At 39.6% G+C, this 20,242-nt stretch overlaps 2 protein-coding genes across 2 annotated transcripts; both read right to left on the reverse strand.

Moving 5' to 3' along the window:
• Positions 1–6,340: 6,340 nt before the first annotated feature.
• Positions 6,341–11,476, reverse strand: pane1 (proliferation associated nuclear element). Its single transcript, XM_026358990.1, has 6 exons — positions 11,330–11,476; positions 10,876–10,952; positions 9,036–9,134; positions 8,575–8,654; positions 8,281–8,372; positions 6,341–7,386 (listed from the first exon to the last, which is right to left on the reverse strand). Exons 1-6 carry the CDS (start codon positions 11,384–11,386, stop codon positions 7,237–7,239), a joined length of 555 nt encoding a protein of 184 aa, XP_026214775.1. The 5' UTR covers positions 11,387–11,476; the 3' UTR covers positions 6,341–7,236.
• Positions 11,477–13,463: 1,987 nt separating this feature from the next.
• Positions 13,464–19,681, reverse strand: zgc:158803 (LUC7 domain-containing protein). Its single transcript, XM_026360423.1, has 10 exons — positions 19,124–19,681; positions 18,545–18,639; positions 17,470–17,568; positions 16,283–16,393; positions 15,733–15,876; positions 15,444–15,620; positions 15,151–15,317; positions 15,037–15,066; positions 14,074–14,229; positions 13,464–13,742 (listed from the first exon to the last, which is right to left on the reverse strand). The coding sequence occupies exons 1-10, from the start codon at positions 19,182–19,184 to the stop codon at positions 13,505–13,507; spliced, it is 1,278 nt and encodes a 425-aa protein (XP_026216208.1). The 5' UTR covers positions 19,185–19,681; the 3' UTR covers positions 13,464–13,504.
• Between the last annotated feature and the right edge of the window lie 561 nt (positions 19,682–20,242).

Consider the following 20,242-nt stretch of genomic DNA (forward strand, 5'->3'; position numbering starts at 1 on the left):
ATTGGAGACAAGTCAGCGCCGAAAGGCTTCACATCAAATGCCTGGACACAGACGCACAGACAAAACACACACAGTGCACACACAGATATCAAAAGACTCCACTTGAACATGCTGGACACAGCAACGTCACCTCACTCTGTGCAGCCCTCGTGCACCGTATTATCTGTGCCCCTGTTAACTGGGTCTTGTTCCATTCTCGGTCACCTGATCCTTGTGAACGTGACAGTGCAGAGCAGCTGTATTTAGTCCCTTTTACGGCTGCGGTATCAGGGACTTTCACTTCACTTCTTCAACTTCCTGCTGAATATCACCCTCCTCTTTTCAAGAACAAATCCTGCCTCTCATGATTCACCCTTACATTGCTATGGTTTTAACATTAAATCCAGCTTCTGAAACTTCGGCCCTGCTGCAGCTGCACGGGTAACATATTATCCCCTAATTAAACTCCAACTCTGTTTCCCACCAGTTTGGTGATATTACAGTATGCAGCCTTTCAATGTGCAAGTACTCTGTTCATGTGACCCCTGAGAATGAACTAATGATCACTCATGACCTCTCATGAAGTTGGAGCTACATTTGTCCCTTTCACTTCGTTTATGTTCATATTGAAGAGTGAAAACATGGAGAAGGAACCAGAAAATTCACAGTATGTATTTTTAGCCACACTAATGGCAGTGGTCTAAATATGGCAAAGTCAAACTGTCGGTCAGTCCTGCACTTTGGTCCAGACTGAAATATCTTTGACAACTGTTTGATGGAGTCATGATTCCCAGATGATGCATCTGAACGGCTCTGGTGGCACGGATTGCTGTGAAATTTGGTGCAGACATTTTGTACCGACCTTTCATGTCGTGTTATGTATACAGGGTGTAGGGTTATGAAAACATAATGGCATTACTGCACGGTTAATGCTGAACATTATAGCTCTATACTAAGTCTGTTTGCATACTGATGTGAGCATTTCCCTGCAGCTCAAGGTACACATGTGCCAGGATACAGACTCACAGAGCTGGCAACAGATGTTTTTGTCAGACTAGACTATCTCTGACACTGGCCAGATGTAGTGGTGTGGCTGTAAAGGTGATGAACCACAGCTGCAGAGGTCACAAAACAAAATGTCTGAATGACACATCAGAGGTCACACAAAGTTATTTTTCTCTCTAATCTGTATAAAACACCCTGAGCGAGTTTTCTCACAACCCAATGCACACACCGGCCACCGCATGTCTCAGTGAGTGGAAAGGGGCCATTTGTTTTAGTTGAGTGGTCAAGTGTTAAAGCTCACGATGACTTAAACATGACCCAAGAGAGTCAAAGATACTGGTGTTATCACTGACATTGGCCAATCCCACTGACTTCTTGTTGTCCTTCCACCTTCTGATTTTGCATTGCACCATTGTGTGTGCGTGCTTTAGTGCACGCATGCAGACGTGACACCAGGCACAGTGACTCCGATCCCACTCTGGGGGCCACACCTCTGCCTCCTGCACTCCTCCCCCTGTTAGTCTAACAAACTGTTGAGTGAGCGAAGGTCAAACTCTCACAGTACAGTAGATTCAAGTTACATGTCCATTTTGTGACAAACAGGGCATTATCTCATTCTTTTCAATGAGTGGCAAACAGAAGGTTTTAGTTCTCGTCTACACACGACTGTACACAAACCAAAAAAAGAAAAAAAAACGGAGGTGGACGATCCAACTCAAAAATATCCGTACATTACATTGTTTTGCACATCATTGTTTTTCTATATAATTTTTTTTTTTTGCATAATTGTGCATAAACATTCACTGCTCTGTATCTACGGGTTGTTTGATGTTATTTTTTGTGCATTGTAATCCCACAAGATTCTCAAATATAAAAACATAAAATCTGTTTGGATTTCTAATCACTTAAAACTGCAATTTAACATAAAACAGTACAACACAAACACATACAAATGGCCCTGAACACATTTGTTATTACCTGTGGAAAAGATGACAAACACTTGAACTATAGTGATAATTCAAACTAAATGTTTCTTGATGTGTGCTGTGCTCTGTGAATTACCTCACAGCAGGAGGGACCCTGGCTTCAATCCGAGGGTCGACCAGATGATTTTCTGTGTGGGATTTGACATGTTCTCCCCATGTCTGTGTGGGTTTTACTGTTTGGTATCCTCATGTGTTCCACGTGGAACATGAATGAAATAAGATCAGAGAGAAGTTTACAGACAAGCATGTTTATAAGACCATCTCCAAGCAGCTGTCCCTGTGACTACAGCTGCAAATATCATTAAGACGTTTAAGGTCTGTAGCATAGTGTGAACAGCAGACCAAGAACCAAAGACGACTACCAAAGAGATACAAAGTGATGTCCGGGGTGAGGATACATCAGTACCTGATCACACCATCTGTAACTCCTGGAGGACTCAGTGAGGATGAGTTTGATGCAAATAAACTGGAGCTTTTCGGCAGGTCTTATCATCTCTATGTTGACGCCGAAATGAAGCTCAGGGATAAAGGGAGAACGTTCTTGTTGTGCAATATACAGGAGGCCCCTTTATGTTCTGGATCTGGCACTAAAAGCAACAGCTCTCACACTATTGTGATCTTCTTTCTTTATTATTATTCTGCCCACTTCCTCTGTGGATAACTAGTCCTCAGTGGTTTGTCGTAGAAACGTCGTCTAACTTTCTAAACGTGTCTTCTTTAGGCGACTTGTGCTATTACTAATACTTTTCATTCGTCTATTTTATTCAACTTTTTACATCGTTTTTTTAACGATAGGGCTTTTGAATAGCGTGATTAAATGTCGAGACAGTGCCATCTGAACATCTCATTGGGTGCCATTATAAAAGGAGTCTCAAATCGCTCCAAATCTGACACGAGGCCTGTTTGGAAATCGCCACAGAACCTTCATTTATTTGAATTTCTTCATATAAAACATGTCTTGGGGCGCTCCTAGTCTGGGAATTTTTCCAATATGACCAATAGTTTTTGTGTAATCAAGGTTTTGTGGAGCAGGTTTTCTCTGGAACTTACCTGTATGAGGAGACATGCCATTGTCTCATCTTTCTCCCGTTTATGTTAATTTCTCCTAAACTTTAACTTTCTTTTTCTTTCTTATATTCATCGCTTTTCTTTCTTTGCAGCATTTTTCTTTCTGTTTGTCACTTTTTCATACAAATCTAAAATCTAAAATTCATAAAATCTAACAGGATAGGAATAAAGTGCATGACTATTGGCAACATGATCGTATCAATTTAAACTAAAAGCATATGAAATGTCAAAATTCCTGCTACTTGATCCTTCTTCTATCATTTACTGTCTACTTCTTGTTTTTCACTGGCCGATGTCTCATTATTTCAATTTCTTTTTAACTGTCTTTCTTTTCTTAGCTGTTTATCTTTGTGACCTTTGTTCAGTTTGACAACTTTTCCTTTCTCTGTGAATGACATTGTGGCAAATACCAAAAATTCTTATGCATCATTTCAGGGGTCCATAAAATACTGAATATTGAGCAGAACAATTCGTTTTGCAGATGTTCTGCAACTTATTTTTAGACGTGCAACAATGGGATGTGCAGAACTTCAGACAATGAGGAAGGAAGTTATGAGGGGGGAATGAAGAATGACGCAATTTTCCTTAAAGGAAAAGCTCAAACTTTAGTAGAGAAACTTTGTTCATCACACTGAACGTAGCTTCAGCACAAAACTATCACTTTTATTATTACTATTAAGCGTTAATTAAAACCACACCTGACGTGACTGCTCAGCGCACGTCATGCCACCTTTATCCCATGCTGTGAATCATCTCAAGGACTCTTCTGTATTGAGGAGATGAAGCAACCACAAGCACCTGATATACTGGGGTCTCAATCCACCCAAAAACAGTGCGAGGAACTAGGTCAGCTGCCTTGGGACTCCATTCACATAGGTGGCTCTCAGGAAATGCACAGACACGCCATTGTCCCAGCAGCCAAGTCAGATGACTTGCAACTTCAGGTTACAAACAGCCAACAGAGATGAATGAGAGCAGGAGCAGCTGCACACACAACCGATTTTTAAGAAAACCTCAGTTACACCTGTAGAGACTCATTCATGGGTTCGTCCTTTATCACATTACATTTATGAATGCCCACTGGCTGCTTTGTGTTAAACCTGAATTTCCCATTGCAAACCTAATGTGGTAAGAGGTTTTCTGTTGGAAATGTATGTACGCCACCATCATTTTCAAACATACGTAGGCTGAAAACATGTGGGTTTGAAATTATAAGATGAATATTTGACAACATTTCAGCATTTATTTTAAGGGGCTTATGTTGGGATCCAATAAACAACTTAGAAGATCTTTTGTTTGAGCTTGAAATAACAGCATCAATGCTGTGACTCTTTGACATCTCCATCAACCTTTGCATTCTTCTTTTGTAAGTGACACTGTGAGTTTTCTTTGACCAGGATATCTCCTTTACACCATACATTAAAGAAATATCTAGATCTGCCTTCTTCCACCTGAGGAATATTGTAAAATTGTAAAATTATATTGTAAAATTAGGAGAATCCTGTATCAAAGTGATGCTGAAAAACGAGTCCATGCATTTATTACTTCTAGGCTGAACTATTGTAATTCACTATTAATAGGATGTCCAGTTAATCCAAAAGGCTGCAGCCAGAGTTCTGACTGGAATTAGTAAGAGAGATCATATTTCTCCTACAGTAGCTTCTCTCCACTGGCTCCCTGTAAAATCCAGCATAGAGTGTGAAACACTTCTCCTCACATATAAGGAATACTTAATAATCAAGCTCCATCATATCCTAAAGACCTCATAGCTCCATATTTTCCCTGCAGAACACTTTGTTCTCAGACTGCAGGTCATTATTCTACATCTAGAGCCTTTAGCTATCAAGCCCTTCTCCTGTGGAACCAGCTCCCAGTTCAGATTGAGGAGGCAGACACCCTCTCTACATTTAAGACTAGACTTAAAACTTTCCTTTTTTTTTTATAAAGCTTATAGTTAGAGATGGATCAGGTGACTCTGGACCATCTCTTAGTTATGCTGCTATAGGTTAGTCTGCTGGGGGACCTCTACTGATAAACTGAGCTCCTCTCCTCTCTATTTAAATTCTACTATTACTTGTCATTAACTTTGTGTCTTCTCTCTCCCGTAGTTGTGTTTCCTCCTCTTTCTCTCTCTCTGTCTGTTCTACTCCGCAGGTATCCTCGGCCTTGGAGTCCAGTTACTTGTCTTACCGACCTGCCCAATGTTCTTGCTGCTTGTTGTTGTTTTTTGTTGCCTGCTGTTCTTTCCTGTCTCCTCTCTCCACTCAGCACAAACTGTCGAGGCAGATGGCCGCCCATCCGGTTCTGGAGGTTTCTTCCGCTAAAGGGAGTTTTTCCTCTCCACTATCTCCTAGTGCTGCTCAAGAGGGGTTGTTAGGTTTTCTATATAATTCTGTATACAATTATACTTTGTAAGGCCGTAAACACTGTAAAGTGCCTTGAGATGACTTCTTCTTGTGATTTGGAGCTATACTAATAAAAATGAATTTAATCTTTTTGAAGTCAAATGTCCCAAATGTTTTGGTCTACAGCAAAAATAAAAACTGGCCTACTACTACTTACTACTGAATTGTATTACCAGACAAAGAGCAGCCCTGTGAGGCTGTATCTGTGCGCTGAGGTGCTTTGAGCTGACGTGCTTAGTATTTTGCTTTATTATGGAAATGTGAGTTGTCACGTAAACGAAATATGTTCCAGCATAACTGTGTGTTCAACTGCTGTTGATAAACTGAGGTTTTTATACAGTGAATTTAATGTTTTTTTCCTTCTGTTGTGCATATAAAAAAATATTAATGTATGGTAAATTTCAACCACTTTAAATTTGGTGAAAGGTTCTTCAAATTGCACAATTACTTACTTATTAAAAATTAACCCAGAAACTAGAAAACATTTGCTGGTTCAAGAGGCATTTTTCATTAAAGTAAAAGGTCAATATCTTTAAGTCTGTTTCTATTTTCCACAGTGTAACCAGCGTAATCCATGATTAGTGCTTAACACGGAGTATGCTGCAAAAAACATGAAAAGCTCCAAATTAGGTTTAAGGTATTTGTCCTTGATGGCAACAGCTAGTGCTCAGCTGAAAACAGCTTTGTCTTAATAAAGTCTCACAGCACAAGATCATTTCATTTAAATCCATACATAACGTGATTAACTGTAGCACGTCAGCCCACAACAGAACTACAATCAATAAGTCTAGATCCCAACATAATTCATAAGGGAAAATGTGTTATGAGAACACTCATCACATCTCTCCTCCTTCTGTCTCAGTGTAAGAACCAGATGACTTAACATTTTCTGTCAGATCTAGGCTTTTATTGGTGGACTGTCATTAGACCATTAGAGTATCTCCTCAAGGACGTATTAAAATGTTTATTATATCAGGATTCCTGAGCAACTGGTTACCCTCTAAGAAACAGAAACCAGACACCATTTATCACTCTTTTATACATTTCTGCTACTCATGGGACACAATACTTAAATGACAGAGATTTGTGATGGACAGGTTGGGCTTGTACTGTAACATCTGGGGCTTGAGGGTCATTGTATAAATGCAATGAGGTATAGTTAGATTATTTACTACAGAGGACAATTAAAGGAGGAAGCACTGAGCAACTTTGTCATCTATACTTGCTGTGACCTTTACACAACTTAACCTGCATTAAATTAAACCAAAACACGGTGCTGAATAAAGTCTGAGCTGACTTCTGGGGTGAAATACAATCATCCTTTTTACCTGGCATGAAAACACTCAAGTCATTATCAATATCAAAGCACATCTGATATTTTAAACAGATATAATTATGACTAACAAGCAAAAAGTCAATAAACGAACAGCTCAGGTGTTACACTGCTGATGGCTTTTCGTTTCATCTGATGGGGAATTTTAATCTTTATATCTGTTTTTCAAATGTCATACCAAATACCAAAATATATTCAGTGAAACTGGCCTGTTAGGTTCTTTACATGTAGGAGGCCCAATTGTTTGTGAGCCTGTTTATGTTGCGAAAGCTATTCTTTATTATTTCAGATGTGGACTTTGCAAATAGTGACCAGTACAAAAAAGAGCAATAACACTGAAACAAGAAAAGGAAAAACAAACACAAGCACAAGCGTACTACAAAACAAATAAAAGCAGAGTAGCTGCAGTAGACTGCTACAAATAAATATATACATAATAAAGTCGAGATCAGTCCCAGAACTAATCAAAGCTCGGCTGGTCGATGTCTGGGGGCACGGTGCATTGAGTGAGGCTAGACAGGTAGAGAGCAGTGGCCATGGGAACAAGACCGGCTGCCACCTTCAGGATGGTCAGTAGCCTCTCTGTAGCATTGGCTACACCATCTGGTGTCTGAGAGGGGGAAAGTTACAGAGACAGCTTTTAAAGAAACATAAAAACACACTATAGATACATTTGGTGTTCTGACTCCAAACTGCAAAACCACTTAGCTACATAGTCCACCTTCATAGAGTTTCTGTAGGGCTCATCAATATACCTTTAAATGCCTTTTCTATACTACATAAAATTCAATTTCAGACTCAAACACATTGACCAAAGGGTTAGGGGTTAGGGTTAGACACAAAACTAGCAGGGTGTTATACCCTATCATGTATCTATTATGATATAAAGTCTTTAAAAATCTGAAAAATAAAAAATGTAGAGCTATGATTTCTGGCCAATCTTGCACCTGAATAAGCAACAGAAAATGAATGGGTGAATTAAGCCATTTGAAAACAATTAATTTGAATTTGTTTTTGCTGAAACCTGCCAATTATTACAATGATGAAGCTGCTGTAGCTGGGAGCAATGTCAGTGTTTGTGTTTGTCTGATGCTGCCAAGTGAAAGGCCACATAAATGATGGAATATCTGCATGCATTCAATATGAAAACTATCACAACTTCAGTTTATAGGTGTATACTGTCTCCCAACAGCCAATGTTAACATACAATAACAACACATCTATAGCAAAAATACTCTTATTACACCACTACTTATTTACCACGTGCAGCACATTAAACCACTGCAGCCCTGCAATAAATCCTGAAGATAATAGACTGTTGATAAATGTTTGAGAGATGTTCTGAGAGATGTTAAACATAATTTCAGAGAGAGCAGGATGAGTTACTACATTATACAGAGAGGTGGTTCTGTTTAGTCTGCCCTCTAGGATATGAATTTAGAAACACCAATGTAAGAATACAATTTAGACCATTCTTAATATTTGCGACTGAGCTGATACAAACCTGATCTTCTGCGAACAGCAGGGGGCAGTGAAGCAGAGCAGCGAGTTTTCTGACCGCATCCAGACGTTCTGTGGGAACTGAAGCGTTACGAGCTACAATAGACAGAAATATAAGTTCAAACAGTCAGAGACAAAGACACAGAGGGAAAAAAGTTAAACTACGACTTTACACCAATATAGGGACAGAGCGTCCATTTTAAACGATTTTATTACATGTTATGTCTTTGCTCCTGTTTAGACATACTTCAAGTGAACACAAGATAAAAAATAAACAAGGATTTAACCCACTGCATACCATTAGTGGCCAAGAAGCAGACTTTCCCAAGAAAATATCCAGGGTCCAAATATTTCAGGGAAGCTTCTGCTGACTTCAAACTATTATTAAACAAAATAAAACAGAATAATAATAATCACAGAATGAACTGTTACAGCTTATTACTGACTGAATATAACACAGAAAGCTATAGCTCTTTTCTACACAATGACAAAATCAGTCTTTTTACCAGTGTAAAAACTGTGAATGGATTTTTGCCACCTTTTAACATATCAAGTTACTATGACGGTATGACTTGAGAAAAAGGACAATGACTGGTGGTTGGTGTATTGTTCACAGCTAAGAGGGGCTTTTTAGAGGATAAAGATAAGTGTCATTCAGAGAAACTTATTTTCAATGTGCGTTCAGGTGAACAGGAAAAAGAAACAGGTGGCACATTAGAATATGAATATCTAAGGATTTGAAAGTTAAATAGAAGTTACCTGAGCTCCGAGGCCAGGTTGATGATGAACACCACCAGGTCTATTCTTGGCCGACTCTCCTCATTCTCCATGGGCAGAGGAAGACTTTTGGCTAATCTCCTGTTCAGTACAACACACAACAGGCATTCAGTACAATACAGTAAAAATTGACAATATAACACTACAGTATAGACATATACTATATAGACAGTATATGACCTTTGAAAATGGTTTAAACAATTGCTTTTCTAACCCATAATTTTATAAAAACTCCTTTTCATAAAACCCTTTGCTCTATGGATTAATGTTTTGTGGCTACAGAGGCCATTGGAGTACGATAAATTCACTGTAATGTTGATGGAAGCCGCTTGAGAAGACATGAGCTTTCTGACATTGCACGTTATATAGCTACAAGTAGCAATTACAACATTGGTCATAACGGATTAGCAGCAATACTCAGGTAGGCTTTCACCATGCTCAGTTGAATTAAGTGGCCTAATGTGAGCCAAGAAAATAATCCTAACACTATTATGGAGCCACTTGACCTGCTGACACAAGACAGGATGTTTTCACGTTGCTCAGCCAAATTTCAGATCTACTTTCTCCCTGGGGCAACAGAAAGCAAGATCTGCTGGACCAGATAATGTTCTATCAACGTTGTACTGTTTAGTTTTTTAAAGTCTGCCCCCACTTTTGCAACATTTTCCTGTTCTTTGCTGACAGCAATGAAACCTGGTGTCTTCCGCTGATGTAGCCACTCCACTTCCACTTCCATTGAACTGACACTCGCCGGATGTTTTCTTATCTGGACAGAGTAAACTCTCTCTAAGGCCTTTGGGCGTCAAAATCCCTGAGGATCAACATTTCTTTGAAATTCTCAAACCACAAAGGTGAGGTAAAAGGGACTAAAGCCACATATTTTCCAGATTCTGATTGTTAATTTGAACAATAACCAAACTGTTTGACCACGCCTGCACCTTGCAGGCTTTGTATTATTAAGTAGGAAAGTGGAGCTTTTGGGGAAAAATCTAAGTTTTCTCTTTTTAATTACAACTTGCCTGATGTGATCATCACAAAGCACAGCAAGTGACAATAAACCCTGTAAGTATGCAATATATAATTTTGTTATTGTATAGTAAATAAGCAAACGTTAAGGCAGGGTGTAAGGCCACGCAGTATACAGTACTGTGTAAAAGTCTTTTGCTTTGTTATTTTATAAACGATGACAGTATTTATGTCTCTCTCTTTTTTTTACATTAGAAACACAAAAAGTGGTTTCCTGACTTTTGCCTTTCCACAAAAAACATTTCTGGTCAAGCTTCTTTAGGCTGTGGAAGGACCAACTTGGCATTCACATGAAGCTGCCATATGCTGAACCAGGTCCTTGCTGGACTTCTGATCTGTCATAGAAGAAACTCTGGGAAACTTCTCATCAGATCTTCCACTTCTGTTTTTGTCCTTGACCTTTCCAGATTCCTCTACAGAGGTTACACTTACTATTTGTCACTTTAGCAAACATAATGTTACAACAATCATGTTTATTCTGATATTTTTGTGTTTTTTTATCACTGTGAACATATTTCCTATGTACACTAGCTGTGTTCTAATCAAGTGACTACAATATAAATAGGCATATAGTTATAATAGCACAGCCAAACCAAAAAAAAATGTAATGGTGCCTAAGACTTTTGTACAGTACTGTAGATAAAAAAAAAAAGTTGTAGTAGATGATAGATTTGCATGAATTGGACAAAATAAATATATAAAACAGAACAGATGGCGTTTCCAGGTGTGTGCATCACAGCAATATACCCTGTCGGACAGTCGACTTCAGCAGTTTACAGGATGCAGCAGTACTTACACATTCACAGTGACACCGGTCTCCTTCACCAGAGCGTCTGCTAAACTCTGCTGAAACTGCTCCTCACTTTCTACCAGCTGGAAAAGAGTTTGAAGAGTCAGCACAAAACCTGATGATAACACTGCACTGTAACACCCAGAAATACCTTTTAATCTGTTTGATGGATTTCAGAAACAGGGTACATTATGCGCTGGGGCATGAGGCGTAAAGCTGGTGTAATAAGGTGGTGTACATCTGGCACTTTAGTGTTCACCGTTTGAGTAATTTGCCTCCACTCTATGACATGTCCTTCTGTTATTATTCATTTTATGTCGCCTTTAGTGGATTAAAACAGCACATTACAGAGAGGCCTGAGCCGTGTTGACCTCTAACACATTGACTTCACCTAGCTAACTTTAACTACACCTGGGCTCTGTAGCCGACATTAGCTCACGTTAATGAAACACAAACTCACCAAAATGTTCGCTGTGTTCAACGCAGGCAGCTTACTGAACGGCTTTAGTAACGACATCCTGCTATAAACACCCAAAACTTCGTAATGTTTATAAAATTAAAATGAACCCTCTTGTTGTGTTTACGTTCGCTCGCGCTTCTTTTCTGAACGTACGTCTGCCGTTGCGTAGCTATGACGCAATGACGTCTTCCTAACACGGCCGGCTATTTGGCGCCACCTAGAGGCTGCTGCAGACGCACTGCATGTGGTGTTTCATGATTCAAAGTCAACAACACAATGCAGGAGGTGGTTTGTCCACAGAAAACTGTCAGCTAATAAAGGTGAAAGGATTCAGACTAAGATTAAAAACGTTTTCTAACATTTACATGTGTACAGTTGGTTATGTGCACACAGTGTCACGTTCACATGGACAATCAAATCCGCACCATGGTCATATAGTAACATCTAAAATTAAATGTACATATTTAATTCAAAGTACAGATGCTGGGGATTTTAACATTAAAAATAAACCTGTATTAAAACGTTATTACATACTGGTATCTTTTGTTTAATAAACTTCAAGTAGAAAAAAAAATGATATGCGGTATGTGAGTTGTGAGTGTGGTTTTGGCACTAAAGTCAGTACTAAGTAACCCACACATGATCAACTTCGAGGATGGGAGGTTAGACTATTTCCCTTAACTCAAACATTATATGGACACAGGGAAAAACTGGATGCAAATGCCAAGCAGTGAGTAAAGAGTGTGAATGATAAACCAAAGTAAACATGAAAAGCAGAAGCACTTGGAATGACCTTTAGTTACAGTTTAGTTTTACAATAAGCAAAAAGCACATTATCCCTTTCAAGAAATGCTCATTGTGTTTTTGTTTCAGGGTTTGTATTTACTTTTCACTTTAAATAAGTGTATATAAGTGCTATAAAATAACTTATCCAGGGGTGGACAAGAGCTTGCATGTTGCAAAAGCTCGTATTAATCAGTTATAATTGAGGCTCAGAAATCCTCAAAACTAATGTTTATTATAGAGGTAAAAGTGAAATGTAGTGAGTAAACCCCCATTGAGATGAGTTATTTTCTATAATTGTCCTTCCCATTTCCCTGCATAAGGAGTTAGAATGTTTTGAACCACTGTGAACATGTGCACACCTCAGTGCACAGCATTATACAACACCTATGTCCCTTTGAAAGGAGGGAAGAAAAACTAGTCCTCTTGCTACAGAGAATAATAACAGCCCTAATAACAGCTCTGCTGCCAGGGGATGTTGTCAAATAATATAAAATGCTTAATTTAACCAAACTCTCAGCTAAACAGAAGGTACAGAAGGTAAAACACAATATATTTTAATGGAAGCAAAAAAATTTATTTACTTTATGGTGGCACAGCAAAGTAGATCCCCCCTCAGATACATCCAGGTTGTACCACAGCAAACAAAACAGTCCCTGGGCCTTTAAGTGTCAGTATGTAAATATGCACATCATCTATATGCATTCACATGTCAGGAACAGAGTGGAGATATTTGAATGGCTTCTTTCAGGGGGACAAGAACAAGCTCCTTACTGCACCCTGAATTAAAAGCAGGCTCAAGGATGTATATCTGATTTCCCAAATGAGACCGTTATGGCTTGAAGGCAGAAAACAAAACACAAACATCAGAATTGCCTCCAGTCATTCACAGCTCATTTCAAACATAAACTGCAAGGGTTATGCCACATGAATGAGTTTAACCCATGTAAAAATAAATCCACAGCTACAAGATTTCCACTGAACAGGAAAAAAAAAAAACATTAAAAGTCCAACTAATGATAAAAAATAACAGCACTTCATGTGAGTAAAATATAAACAGACTTGAAGTAAGAAGAACGTCTGTGTCTTCACTGACTTATCCCTTATCACTGTCAGAATAACTGTACTACAGTTATAAGTGGCATAAAAAATAAATCAATGTACTGCTTCCCGGTCACTCTAGCCTCACAACTCTTTGTCACGTTATCCTAACCACCACCACTGAAGTTGTTCCTTCAGCCCAGCTTATATATATGTCCAATTTTAACATGAACACACATACAAAGCTGACACATGCACGCACACATTCACACCACCATGCTCTCCTATCTCAATGCTCCTTTTTCTCAACAAAATATCCAAATCATACACTTTGGAGATGCCTCCTCCTGTTCATATCTCCCCCGACTCGCGCTCCTCAGAGCTGGAGCGTCGTTCCCTCTCGTACGACAGGGATCTTTCTCGTTCTCCGCCCCTGGCCGTGTCTGGAGAGGTGGACCTCTCCCTGTCCTCAAAGTCTGCACACTCCACCCTGTCCTCACGCCATCCCTCTGCTGCACCATCTCTCCATCTCTCCTGGGACAAAGAGTGCTCCCTCTCCTGGGTGTGAGATGACCTGTCTCTGGAGGACCTGAGGAAAAACAGTAATCCGCAGATTGTTTTTAATGAATTAATTAAAGAGCCCGATGCATTCGTTTTCAGTTAGAGGTTTTTCTTTGTTGCAGGGATGAAGAGCTAAGAATTACTTTCCCCGTGCAAAAGAATAATTCTCAATAAAAAAGCTGATAATTGAATCATTGTAAAATGAAAAAAATCATAGATTTTCTTAATAGATGCAGATTACAAATCTGTTAATTGTTTTAGCATTATATTACTATTGTGTGTAGAGGGGAAGTGAGTTAGATTACTTAGGGATATACACTCTGTAAATTGAAGTAGGTTTTGATGGATAAAAGTTTCACCTTTTCCTTTTGTGCCTGTGAGAGTGAGAGCGTGAGCGATGCCTGTCCTTGTGTCGATGTTTCCTCTCTCTGTCACGATCCCGTTCTCCACCGTCTTCTCTGGAGTGAGAGGAGCGGTGGCGTCTTGAACGATGGGAGGATGAACTACCTCCATCCCTAGAGAAGTAATTTGGTGGAGAAAAGCATATTTAAAAAAAAAAGTAGGCAGTACTGTTCTGAGTAAGAGATAATAATGTCTCAAAAACAATCAATAACTTTTAAACTTTTCTCTTGAAGCCAAAAGTTTTAATAAATGAGTTTTATTAAGTGAATGTCTGCTACTGGTGTTTGTGTTGGTAGTCTGTTTCACCATGGTGGCCCGCCTCCACCAAAGAAACACTTTCAGATCCACCCAGTGTCCATTTTTATAACTGAAACTCAGAGAACACTTCTACCACAGATAATAATCGGTTTCGTTTAAACAGACGGGGTAAATTATTTTGAATAGTGTTTGAACAGCCTCACCACATTGGTACATTAATGTTCACTGTTTGTACTTCAACCACTTCTACTCAATTCACCTGCTCTGGGCCGTTACTATATACATTGACCTCACCACATTTTCTTCAAATGAATAATGTCTATAGCACATATAGCAACACTACTGTTTCTAAGCTGGCTTTGTATAGTATTACATCATTGTATTCTGCAATGCAAAAGCTCCTCACAATAATACACTGGATTCCAAATGAATACTTGCTTTAAATGCATGTACAACTAAGTGTGTTGTGTGGACTATATATATATATATATATATATATATATATATATATATATATATATATATATATATATATATATATATATATGACTGATAAGGTTTCAGTAGAGGTACACTTGATATACAGGATATCACACAGCACCATTAAGCAGGTATATTCTGGGCAATGACAGGTCAAGTGATTCTAATAAAAGTAGACATACCTGTACCTGTCTCCACTTCTAGATCTTGACCTAAAACAGAAACACAAGTTCAGTTTCCAGATAATGCACAACTTAGTCATAAACTGGAGAAGTTGATATCGGACAGTATGTTACCTCCTACGGTCCCTCTCCCTTTCTCGCTCCCTCTCCCATTCTCGCTCTCGTTCCCGCTCTCTCTCTCGTTCTCTCTCCATCTCCCACTGTCGCTCCCGTTCATCTTCTCTCTCACGTTCCTCTCGTCTTCTCATTCGCATTCGCTCTTGTTTCTCTACAACTGCTTTCTGGTTAAGAAAGAAGTGCACAACTGAGCATATTCAACTGCATTACACGGATACAACAATCACAGGTCTTGATGAGGAATAATCATGCTGATTAGTACAGCGTGTTACAGTGTGTGCTTCTCTTACCCTTAGCTTTTCAAGCTTCTCGCGGATTTCAATGAAGCCAAGATGCAGCTTTCCCCCAAAGTGATCAGCCAGACGGCGATCATTGTCATGGAGACCCAAGTAGGCCGAACACACCTCACACACCCGTAGTTTTTGTTGTTGAAAGCTGGAAGCTGGCATCGAGTTTCTGTACACATCCTGGATAAAGAAAAGTTTGTTTGTTTGTTTGTGAAAATGAGGTCTACAGTCAAGTTTACCAACATATTAAACCTCTAACACAAAAAACTTTAGCAGTTATTAAATTTCTGACCTCTGCTTCTTTTTTTAAGGCCCGGGTCTTCTCCACCTTTTCCAGCAGTTGCTGGGCTTCGTCCACGTTCCCCTCACCACCGAGCTGCTCTGCCCGGGCCAGCAGTTTGCCGATCTCTTCGTTAAGCTCATGCACCCGTTCAGCCTTTATGTGACGAAGGCAAACTGATTAGCTCTAAGATGTATAAACTTACTTTGCACAGATTGAACAAGTTGGAGTAAATTTACACATTCCTGAGTGAATGTACATGTTTACTAACTTACTTACTCCTTGCCCTCAACTGTGGATTGTAGTAGTACAAGAAATAGTAGCATCTAATTTACTTACTTTACATTGCATTATATTAATTATATCACTACATAATAAGAAACCTTCCTTTTATATTATATTGTTATAATATAGCTTCCTCTATTTCTGTTATACTAATATTACATTACTGTGTTGAAGTGCACATACATTATATTATATATAGCACACAGTTTTTTGTGTCAACGATTTCTTTAATTGTATTTTGTGCTGCTGATGTCATGTCAATTTTAGAGTTTTTCACCTTTGCAGCCACTTCAGCACTGATCTCATCCTGCGTCTCAGCTAGTCTTTTCTTGGCCAGCTCAGTCCTGCGGTCACAGTCAGCAATGAAAGACTGAAGGTGTTCAGCCGCCTGAAAGAAAATGTGGGATACCCAAGTTTTTGTGTGTGTAAAATACGGCTAACGTATTAACATAACACTTTAAAACGAATTTTATTTTACATCCTCCTTGAGAATTCTTAACAATGTCTATTCAATATATTGAATGAACCACATATTAAAGCTCCACATCAGGATGCTGTCACTGTGCTCTCAATGACCTGCCAACACCACTTAAACCGTACTCCGGTACTCAGATTTTTTGATATTTATAGTCCGTCTGTAAGTGAAACGATGTACAGTTATGAACTAGTAAAGTCTCCTCACCTGGGTTCCCTCTGTTCTCCTGCCTGCTCTCTGCCATGTGTGGAGCAGCTGATCTCTGCCCTCCGTCACACAGAGCAGGCACAGAGAGGAGAGGCTCCCGCAGCGTAACAGTATTTTCAGATCCACTAATCTCACTCACTGTCCAAATAAGCGAGCCATACCGTGTACATTATTTTCAGGCCCAAATACGTGTGAAATGCTCACAGTATATGCTGCAGATGTATCAGCTACAATGACCGCAGACATCTGCGGATGCTGAATAATTGGCCAACTGACCAACTGGTTGAAAACTAGTGTAGACACAGGAAAAACTATTTTAGGCAAATAATGGTCAGTTTACAATTATCGACAATTTGTGATCGAAACAATAAACAGACAATCTACTAGCGGGGGACATGCTTTGAAAGTCAAGTACGTGTTACTTTTTTAAATGGCAGTGCTGAGACCGAAAATAGAAGCGTGGGGAAAAAAAGGTGCTACACTGGTTTTAATGCAAGTACTGTATGTACTGCAACAGCCTTTTTAAAATCAAATATGAAGGACAGCAGAAGTCACATTGTTGACAATAATGCCTCAACTAATAAATCAAGCAGCCACCGACTCAACATCTTCAGTTCATATTTTACAGAAATCTGTTTGACCTACAATGTGTTTCATGCACTCCATTATGCATGTTATGCATGTTAAATAGGTTAAGTTGCATTTAGATGAAATGCAGAACACAATAAATGCTGTCAAGAGAGGTACAGATGGTGGGGTGTATATGTGTGTGCACAACTCACATCAAGTTCAAAGAAGTACTCCTGTTCCTTAGAGGCAATCTCATAGTCTGCTCTGAGGGCCAAGTCATGGACTTTCACACACTCTCCCAGATCCATTCTCTGCAGAAATCACAAAGGTATGCTTGAGTTTCTTTACACTTGAGTTTTCTCATGACTAACTAACTAACTAACAAACATAACTTGCTACAGTTAAAATAACATATTGTATCACATTTTGCATCATATTAAATCTTAAGTTAAACAGTCACTTTGAATGCAGAAGAAAAGTTTTAATTTGAATTAAACAGTTTCACAGTTTAAAGGAACAGAAAAATTAATAGGCAAGTTTATATTCATTCATTTATAGTCAAATTCTAGTTGAACTCTACATCCTAACATCAGCTGACATGTGATATCATCCCTGACAACATTATGTCAGAGCTGCACTGCAGCTACATTAAAGCATTAAAACCCATTTACTTTTTGCACATTTTGTGATGTAGACTTTGAGTCAATGCATCAAATTGCCATCCTTGCCCATCAGTCTACATTCTGTAAGCCACAATGACAAGCAAACATGCTTTCATGTTTTTGCATATATAAATGTTTTTAAAAAGTCTAATCACTCATTTAAGATTACTTCAATCAGGCCTTTAAAGCTGTGTGGCTGGATGGAAGTCCCTTTGAGAAAAAGTCAAACAACAGCCTGTTTGAAGTTAGCCAGTTTGACATTTAAAGGACTCTGAAAGCATGACGAAATAAATTATCTGTTTTCATGAGGCAAAAGGGAACTGAGAAAAACTCCAGGCCCTATGTGGTTGTGGCATTGATGGGCAGTAACAGCAATTTTTATCAATATAAATATGTAACAGACTAAAGCAGACAGAAGGTGAATGGCTCTGAACACTTCATAAAGCTGATGTATCTTCCCTTTCTTGCTTTCAGGGCTTTTCCCCTTCAGTCTGATCCTATGACAGTGAAACAGCAGGCTCCTCAGTAGCAATTAAACCCAATGAAATAACTCTTATCTTCTTATTGTATGATATAAAAAACACTCCGATGTATATGGGGTTATATGTGTAAATATGATACTCACTGTCCCCGACAATATATCATGAGGGCATGAATCCAAAAGATGACTTTTGCAGACACGTTCATCTGTGAACTTGATTCTCTGCCGCATGGTGTCTCCTTTAATGGAAAAAACAAACAGCAAACACACACCACTGGATTATAATCTTGCCTTATGTGGCCCAGTTTCCAGTCTAAAACTTGTATACTTTTATTATTTTGGTCTATGAGTGGCTCTTACAGTTGTAACGTTACAGTGACGTTCAAGTCTAAAGTTAAAGCTAGATGCTCAGAAAATAATGACAACACGAGGTGGGAAGAAACTGAGCCACGAAGATAAATAGCAGCAATAAAATGTTAAAACGTCTGCAAGATAGTTTTAGTACGAGATGTTCGTAACAACTAAACTTGCCATGTAAACTCAAAAGACAACAGGTAGCTGTCCGGCTGGCTCTCCTCATGTTAGCTAGCTGGTCCTCACAGCATGCCTCGCTGTCACTGTCTGCCACACTGCTTAGCTTGTCCGGGCTAATGCTAGCAACAACACACATTCGCGTCCTCATTTTGTCAGACACCCGTCTCAAACACAACCAGCTGAGCTCACCGTCTCTCCCCGTCCCCATGAGCTGGTCCAGCATCGCTCGCATCTGAGCCTGGGCCGACATGTTTCCCGTGTTTGGCTAACTAGCGGTGCGTGAGTCACTCCTCGCCCGCGGCAGTCTTCACATGCAGCCTCGTCAACCGCAGGCCTCGTCGGCGGCTCTACCGCCACCAACTTTCCCCACAGACAGAAAAAAGCCCCGAGTCCCGCTGATCCAGCGAGTTGTTTGTTTGTAACGTCGGCCTTGGTACAGTTTGCTGGTTATTACAGCACTTTAGCAGCAGCTCAATGAGACTTTAGGCTCCGGGTCGACTGAGCAAGTCTGTTTGAAAACTGCTGGAGTCCGCTGGTCGCGTCGTGTGGCGACTCAATGTAAACAGGGCGTTCAGTTAGCTGAATTAATTCATGTCGAAGTTAGCACTCGGTGTTACATAATCTCTAAATGTATTTCTAGCCAGTTAGCTAGAAAGTTGGCAAGTTTATTCAACGTCCCTTCTTCCGTCTTTCCGCTTCCCCTCCGTGCGCGTCACCGCGGAGCACGCTCCCGGCCCCTCCGCCTCGAGGAAGTGCTGCAGTCAGTCCCGCGTGCTGGTCGGTGGGTGACGTCACATCCATGTTACACACCGCTCGCGTGTCTCCCCAAAGCTGCACGGACAACGTGCCCCGTGCACGGGAGCGTGCACGTTGGCTGGTTGTTGGCACTACAATATCTAATAATCCCATTTAGGAGCTGGTGCAGTGAAACCAAACCTGACAGTGAATGACTTAGTCTAGTGGGAAGTTGACATTTCTCAAGCACCTTAAGTTAACCTTCTCTTCCAGTGTGAAAATAACTGGTAGTTTGCAAGTTACAGTACATATGTAAACTATTATTTTTGCCAGTGAAGTGATTGGATTTTCGGATTGCAGAGATACCTACTGTGGATGTTAACAGCATCAATGAAATACAGATAAGGTCCAGGTGTGAGAGGTTTCTGACTTTCCCAGGATGATTCTGAGCTGTAATTTCTTCCAAAGGACTCATACAATGTTGCTGTAAAAATAATAAGTACTTAGGAATTTTTTTCTTTTAAATTAATTACAAAAACTGACGTCAGAAGTTTTGTTGTATTGCTTTATTGT

Source organism: Anabas testudineus, chromosome 1 (genome assembly GCF_900324465.2).
Source record: "Anabas testudineus chromosome 1, fAnaTes1.2, whole genome shotgun sequence".
Lineage (NCBI taxonomy): Eukaryota > Metazoa > Chordata > Actinopteri > Anabantiformes > Anabantidae > Anabas > Anabas testudineus.